At 45.3% G+C, this 8,080-nt stretch overlaps 1 protein-coding gene across 1 annotated transcript; it reads right to left on the bottom strand.

Moving 5' to 3' along the window:
• Positions 1 to 5,021: 5,021 nt before the first annotated feature.
• LOC112882125 (beta-sesquiphellandrene synthase-like) lies at positions 5,022 to 7,681 on the bottom strand. Its single transcript, XM_025947115.1, is given in 8 exon segments — positions 5,022 to 5,378; positions 5,671 to 5,922; positions 6,012 to 6,147; positions 6,256 to 6,467; positions 6,469 to 6,478; positions 6,599 to 6,962; positions 7,054 to 7,327; positions 7,485 to 7,681. Coding segments are annotated over 8 exon segments (1,665 nt in total). The 5' UTR covers positions 7,620 to 7,681; the 3' UTR covers positions 5,022 to 5,096.
• Between the last annotated feature and the right edge of the window lie 399 nt (positions 7,682 to 8,080).

Here is an 8,080-nt window from a genome sequence, read left to right as displayed (position 1 = left end):
AATACTTTGGATCGGCTAATGCGTGATTAGATTAGAAGTACTCCTTTGCTATTGATAAAACCGAGTCACAGAGAGATTGAGAGAGAGAGAGAGGAAGCACGGCATACCCTCGTGCCCTAGGGCGGAAGCAGAAGCCGACGTGCCCGCCATTGGTGGTGTAGTGCAGGAGCTCGGGGAAGTCCAGCCGTAGGCGTTCGCGGAGCGGTGGCCGGAGTCGAGGGCGCGTGTACGGGTTCGGGTCGAGGCAGAGAGCGTCGAGGTGGCCGGCGGTGATGCTTCCCGTCGCTGACCGCGCTCGACTAGATCGGTTAGGGTTTCACTGTGTCGGTGGGGTGGCGGCGGCGGCGATCCTCGTGACTCGAGCCGCTGGCCCCCACCTCCTTTTATATTGCGCGGCGCGACGGGGGCCCACCAGCTAGGGTTGAGCTGGAGCGCCCCCGATCAGGGCGCGTGGGTGAGGTAGCCCATCGGCCCGTTAGGGTCCGATGGGCTAGGAGATCAATCTAACAACCAGATCTTCATCATATCTATCTTCACTTCACATCTCTAGCACCCTTCGTGTGAGCAATGCAGATTGCACATAGCTTCGAAGTTCAACCAGCCTCACCGTTGACCACCACGACACGTACATCTATGCACCTGCATACAGCATGAGCCAAAAGAAATACATGTTTCTCTACCATCCTTATTACAACTCCATCACCACCTCTTGTTATTGGTTACAACTAACCACAAATATGTAATACAAAGTTTCGCAAAAAAAAAATGATGCCAACAATTATTCATCACGACTTGTCAAGCTATGGCATATATCCACGTGGTTCATCAGGAGTTGCAACTTGCATGTATAAAAGAATGATTGCAACTTCCAAACACGTACCGTCGCATTTAAAAAGGATAATGCGCTCCTAAATCCTTATTATAGCTTGACTAGAGCCGCTACTATCTCCATTATTTGCAAATATCAAATGCTTTGACCGAATTCCAGAAAAAACTTTTTGAAACTTTGATGTCGGTGGTTACTCGAAGTGTTTGGTATGGAAATATAGAAATCATGTGTACATGTAGATTCTTGAGAAGCACTTCCATAATCTCAAACCTACTTACATATTATTAGAGCTATATTCAAATAAGAAAAAAAATATAGTGGTTAAATTTAAAACTTAAAACCATAAAAAGTCATCGACGACTATGGCAATTTGGTAGGGAGGGAATATGCACATTTTGGTACCATCAAAAGATAGGCTGCAGAATCTTGTGGGTCTATATCTGCTAGGAGTAAGAATCTAGTGCACGGATATCATGACCGGAAGGGAGTGTATGTGTGCCTTCGTACTATCTACGTATAGGCAGAAAATTCTTCAAGGTCTAGCACTTTGTAGGAGTAAGAATATACACTAGAGTACACATGTACTAGGATCGTCCTTGACTGCCCTTAATGCCCAGCGTGGAAGTATAGCAATCTCATTGACAAACGTGCCTCGCTCGCAGCACCACCATGGTTGCTGCCTATAAATACCTTCTTTGTACGCCCTTAATAAGGCGCACGCACACGCACAGTCGATAGCACATCCACAGCTCGCTATCTAGCAATGGCATCCAACTCCATGGCGGCGTCCGCCCCTGCGCTCCTCCTCCTCGTCGCCATGGCGCTCACGCTTGCGCCTTCAGCTCTGGCCCAGCTGGCACCGGCGCATGCGCCCTCTCCATCCCAAGCTTTCTGTACTCCCGGCTTCGACAGTCTCGAGGCCTTTCAAGAGAATGCTAAGCAGCATGGTGATCCGGTCCTTTTTGCTTACGTATACGTCCCTGTCTTGGGGTCCAGCACTAGCATTGCAAGCCTGGTGACGGGTATCCAGCAAGGCCAAAACCCTACCTTGAACTTGTGCGTGTGCACCCCCAATCCCATCACCTTCATTCCAGGCTTATCGGGTCCCAAGGTGATATGCTACCTAGGCTCAGTCACGGTCTAAGCAATGCATGCATGCCACACTATGCTCGCACGCACGATGCAACTTGTATAAGTATGGGTGCAGCTTGAGTTTTACTCCTGCACTGCTATATAGTATATGAATAAGTTGCCTTTTTAGGGCATGCATGCATGTGTGCTGTCTACGAGGACACTACTAGTTGTTCATGTATTTGTGCAGCACCAGGTAACTGGAGTTGATCTATTTGTGTATCGTCAAGTGACATGTTTGTGCTGTTGTACCTGTGCTGCTCAAACACCATGCTTTATAGAAAAAAATATTATATGATATATCCTGAACATTATTATTCTTTTCCATAAATTTTATCTAACTTAGAATAGTTTGACTTAGGATAAACTCTGAATCCATCATATTTGCGTATGCGGGGAGTATCATTTTGTTTTCAGATAAAGGAAGCATTATTGTCGATCAGAAATTATTACACCAATAAAGGTGATATATATAATCGTTCTAACACCACTTCCAGCCTCTACATGGCTAGGATACACACATCGTATGAATATTAAAGAAAAATGACATGTCATGTATATTACACCGCAACAAACTACTACTCATAGTAATACTTCTGTATGAGACAATCTCTCCACAAAGCAATGTCTACAAGAAGGCAATGGCATGCAATAAGCTAGCGTGCCCGCTGCTGCCATGATCCAGTCATCAGTAAAGACCAGACCGCAGGTCTTCAGAGCAAATTATTTAAACTACAAACATTGCCTTCAACAAGAAGCAACAGTGTGACCATCTCTAGGTAGTACAAACAGCTAAGGCTAGACGCACGATTTCTTCCTAGAGTCGAGGAATCAATAACAGACAAGAACAATCAAAATGAAGTCCCCCAATGGTTCATCATTTCCTACCTCTCCTTTCCGAGCTAATAACGCCATACCTCTCAGTCAGTCTTGATCAACTGCAACCGGTCACGAACTCCACGATTTTTAAACATTATTTGGGCGCACCACCGCACGACAATTCACGAAATAGCCAATAGGTAACACATGCCAAAATCTGCACAAGATCCATCCAAAGTCTGCGTGAGTCATCCAAAAAAGCGATTCTGATGGGAAAGGGCGACGGAGGTTGAGAGGCTCCCGTATGGTCGTCGTCGCAGCGCGCGCTGCTGCTTTTCCATCTCGTCTTCGGCTTTGTCCGGCGATGAATGGGCTGTGGGTGGCATACTCGCGCATTGCTAGCAATCAAACTATTTCCACCACACTAGCTACTTGCTGTCACCAAGCCAAATCCCTAGAATCTGCAGCATTGGCATGAACACCCGTCAGATCTCGGGTAACTGTTGCCCCCGTCAAGGATGCTGGATGGGTGATGAACAGGACAAAAAAGTCACAACTCACAAATAATAAAGTAAGGGTTGAAGAAGTAAGCTAAAACCAACTGAGATTAACCAACGGAAATTTTACCTGCAATGCAACGGGGCACCGCTCCCAACATTACGCACAACCTGAAACTGCGCTCATGGGAGGACGCTTCCTTTTCTTTCACGTCGGGCGGCGGGGTATGTTCGCGATTTCGCGTTGCTGGAACTGGAAGCTCATATTCTCAATTCGTGAGGCGCAGCTACAGGCCCAGTAGTCATCGAGGCGCCCAGGCTCCCTCCGTCCGTCAGCATAACCTTCTTTGCCAACGGCCGCCGGGTGCAATTATACATCATTTGAGGTGACATAATCGGTTGTTGTCATCTGGAGTGTGCGGCCCACGAGCGAGTATTGTCTTCCTCCCCCACAACGACGATCATCTCCGTCTCCAGCGGCTCCCGCCTCTAGATTCACCGTAATTAGAGTCTAGAAAGTTCGCGTCCTACCCCTACTCGCCCCCTCGCCATCCTCCAACATCGTCTTTGACGGCTTCCGCCATCGAATTCGCCGCCACCAATACTCTTTGCCCTAATCTAGCACCATCGGACGCTGCGGAACTCACTGTGACTCCCCCGCTGTCTCCACGGTAAGATTTTAAATCTCCGGCTATAGCTGTTTGAGAGAGATTTAATTAAGTTTTTTCGTGTACAACATAGCTTTTAGATGCCGCTATAGCCCACTATAGCCCACTAAATGCCTTAGCCGGGCTATTTGAAACATTGCTCCACCAGCCACCGGTTATCCTTTGCGACCTATGGCGTCCCACCGCAAAGGCCTATAGCGTCCCACCGGCCACCGACTGCCTCGCCACCCTGCCCACAGCATTCCACCACATACCGAATAGGTGAGGGAGCGAACCCGCCCGTGTTGGAGCGCGTGGTCTGCGCGAGCATCCCACTTTCTCTCTTAAACGACGGGCCAGTAGTGCTCCTGGCATACTTCAAAAAATATATATAACATAGTCGCGGCGCCGGCCACTGGCCCGCGCGCGTCAGTCCTGCTGTTAGCATGCAGATCACAAGTGCCAAGGTAATACATATCCCCGAAAGCCCTGTTCTATCTTCTCACAATATTAATTGGTGTCTGCTTGTGCTAATTTTATAGGGCTATGGTTTAGAATATAAAACGAATGATTTTAGATGACATGGGGGTTCCAATTAATCCCTATGAGCCCATGTCCAAGGAACAAAGGCAAACCGAGTAGAGAACTGTGGGTGACTAATCCCTTTCTGCCGGGATATTCTAACAACATAAAGGCTGACGGGAAAGGTGATTTTGGTTGGCGTTACACCATGAGAAGATGGAGCTACCATTTGATCAAGATAGCCACCGCTCACAATAAAGATCAATGCTGATATATGGTAAGGTGGTTCAAGTGACGGGAGGCTCCAAGAGCGTGAAGCCGACCGAAGTGGTAGAGAGGGAAGGCGGCAAGCTGTACATGGACTTTTGGTTGAATCATCTTATGTTACCGTTGTTAATGAATAGGAAGTTTGATTCATATCTCTGGTGGTTGTTTTATATTTTATTGATCCAGCTATTATTTTAGGAGGTTGAACTTTTGTTTATGTCAGTATTGTTCTTCCATACCACTCTCTCACCCTCTATCTACAAGTTTATCGCATACTTGTGCCACCTCATACACCTCATATCATATTTAAAAATCATGGTGGCATGTTTAACACATGTATCATGCTGATGAAAAGCCCTATTTGGTGCTGGATCTTTATCATATTCACACAGAGTTCACGTACATTGAAGTTATGGTGTCTTTGAGACTGTATGGGTTGGTATACGCATCATCACGCTTGTACATGTTATCCATTACTCGTGCAACGTTAACCACCTTCTCCAAAAGCTCCATGGGTTGAGTCTTGCAAAGGCATCCCTGGACAATTTCCATCCATGCTTCATCGATTAGGGCTCTAAGCTTTTCATAGGCTTGATGCACCGTCATCCCGTATTCCTTCATGCAAGTTTGCACCGTGGACGCGACATGCTTCGAAACTTGTTCTCGCTTCAAGGAAGAGCAAAGAAGGAAAAGATTAAAATGAAGTAATTTTTAAAGTAATTCTTTTTCTTTAGCTACATACTTCAACTGATTGTAGTTCTTTTCAAAATTGATTTGCCAAGCTCTATAGTTTTAAGAGTGGAAGAAACCACGAAAATGTATGCTAAAAGTAAAGGTAAATAATTAAAAGCTTAAGTGAATGCACCAGCAATAGAGTGTCAGCATGTAGCATATAGAAATAACATGTTTATTTACAACAATGCCAAGAATTATATACATAGATAGAGAGTTGTGGTACCTCATGTGACATGATGTCATTAATGATGCGCCCGACAATACAAACAGCTCTTATCATTTCTGGAAAGGAGAAAGCCCACTCAATGGCCTCTCTGGTAGTTACGTCTCCCATTAAGACGAAAGTGATGTTTGCTATATGCATACATCCACTGCTACCCACTGAAACCTGTAGGTGCTCACTAATTTTTACTGGTACGTAGTGCTCGTCGCTCCATTTTCTCTCAGCACCGTAACGTTTGACAGTGTCAATAAACTAAACATATAGATGAACAAAATGTTAAGCATATACCTAACACGATATATCATCTTTGTTATTTTGCATGATCTTTGGAGAAAACTTACCAGTTCTTTGACAAATTCAGCATGCTTGTTTTTCTGAAGTTTTAAATCTTCCATGATATCGTTTATAGTGTTGAGTATGAAGATGAATAAGTCCTTCCTGTATGCGGGCAATTTCTCCGCGGCTTGTTCATCCCACCTATTATATATAGTTTGTCACAGTAAAATTAATTAATGAAAATTTAAACTGTATACGATGTATAGCTTTCGTTCAAGTATGAAAGAAATTATCAAGCGTTTGCCCAACCTTTCCAGAGCAGTAATGAATATTTTATATTCTTCTGTGGTGCTATAGTTGTCACAGAAGTCGTCCATCAGCGACACCAATTTAAAGCATTTCGTCAATGCTATCCGTGCATATGACTGGTGAGGCTCATGAATAACCCCAAGCATCCAAAAATGCATCTCTACCACTCTATCCCGTGCAAATCTCTCGTACGCTTGTGACTGGAGACCTTAATTTCCACCATCTGTAAATAAAGATCGATGGATAAACACGATTAGCATAAGACATTATTTTTATTTGCAGTTCAAGTAAACAAAATACCAACAACTTCATAGCAGTGCAAAATAACAGTCTGTAGTCTTACACTGTAAGAGCTTTCAACTCCTCACAATACAGAGCTTGCAGAATATTGTAGTCCAGCTTTGCAAATTCCAGTATGGTGTCATTTCGCGTAACCTTTTTCTCATACAAAGAGATATAGCGCCTTGCTTCCAGTCTTTGAACCCTCCTGTAACTAGGTGTATCCAACGTGTATCCCACCTCTGCTGCGAGCTCTGGATCTAAAGTTTTCATCATAGACTGGAGGCGACTCCTGGTGAAAACCACGGCATTATCAAGTATGTCTTCACCGCGAATTCTGAGATTCGCAGCATCATACAGGGCCAACAGACATTTCGCATCATTACTCGCAAAGTTTCCTTGGTCATCCTTAAACTTCACAAACACATCTGCTTATTAATATATGCATAATAACATGTTAATGAATCTAAAGAATTAGTTGTAGCAGAGGAATAATTTTATTGTTTTACTGTGGCTTACCAGAAGAGACATTGTACCCATGCTTTCTGAGCAAATAGAACCGCAGCGATACGACATATAGCTCGTCATCGAAGCCTGCTTCTTCATGCTGGGCGCCGTGAACATCACGCAGCAACTCGTCGATCTCCTTCTTGTAGTGGTAGTCCACTCCGATCCGTTGCAGCGTATCGACAAGCTTCAGCTTGAGAACCAGCTCAGAGGAGGCAGCGGTGTCGAGTAAGATCTGCCTCACCTCCTCCTGCTTGCTCCTTGCCCTCTCCTTCATGGACAGAAGCTGCAACATAGATACAAGAAGACACATCATCCCATTCACAATGATAGAGAAGCTGCAACATGGACAGACTGAAGCTGCAACATAGAGACATGATACATCATACGCACACACCTTAACGGTTTTCTTTTTTATCAACGATACTGATCAGGGTATGTACCTGCGATGGGGTGCCTGGCTGGTGTTTGAGGAAGAAGTCGCCCCAGATGCTTGGGATGTAAGGCCGGGGCTTGCGCTGAAGAAGGTCCTCATCCTGCGAGGCCAGAGCGAGCACAGGGCTGCCGCAGGTCGCCATGGACGTGCACTGGATGATGGTTGTGCCGCCTGCTGCTGGGCGGATGGCTAGCTCTATCGGCTGCTGGGAGCGAGATGACTGAACCTCTCATTCGCGGGCTTTATATAGACCCCCAAATCTGGCTTGTAGCAGATTGTGTGCATTTGCCGCACATCAGATGTATATTCCAAGCATGGTAACTGCATCAGCATCAGTTCACAAGAAAATAGCTTAATTTTGCCCGTCGAAAATAACCAGAAAGTCGTCGAAAATATATATATTCATCGGTCGGCCGACGGAATAAAATCAACGAAAATAAACGCATTTTCGTCGGTTGCATATCTTTTCGTCGGCCAACTAAGCTGACGAAAATATACGCAATATTTTCGTCGGCTGCGCTGGCCGACGAAAAAGATACAGTTTGTTTCGTCAGTCGTGAAGACCGATGAAAATAGTGTAGTTAGTTTCATTGGCTTTCTTAG

The sequence above is a fragment of the Panicum hallii genome, chromosome 2 (genome assembly GCF_002211085.1).
Source record: "Panicum hallii strain FIL2 chromosome 2, PHallii_v3.1, whole genome shotgun sequence".
NCBI lineage: Eukaryota > Viridiplantae > Streptophyta > Magnoliopsida > Poales > Poaceae > Panicum > Panicum hallii.
Note: the sequence above shows the minus strand (reverse complement) of the source record. Positions and strands in the feature narration are given on the sequence as shown.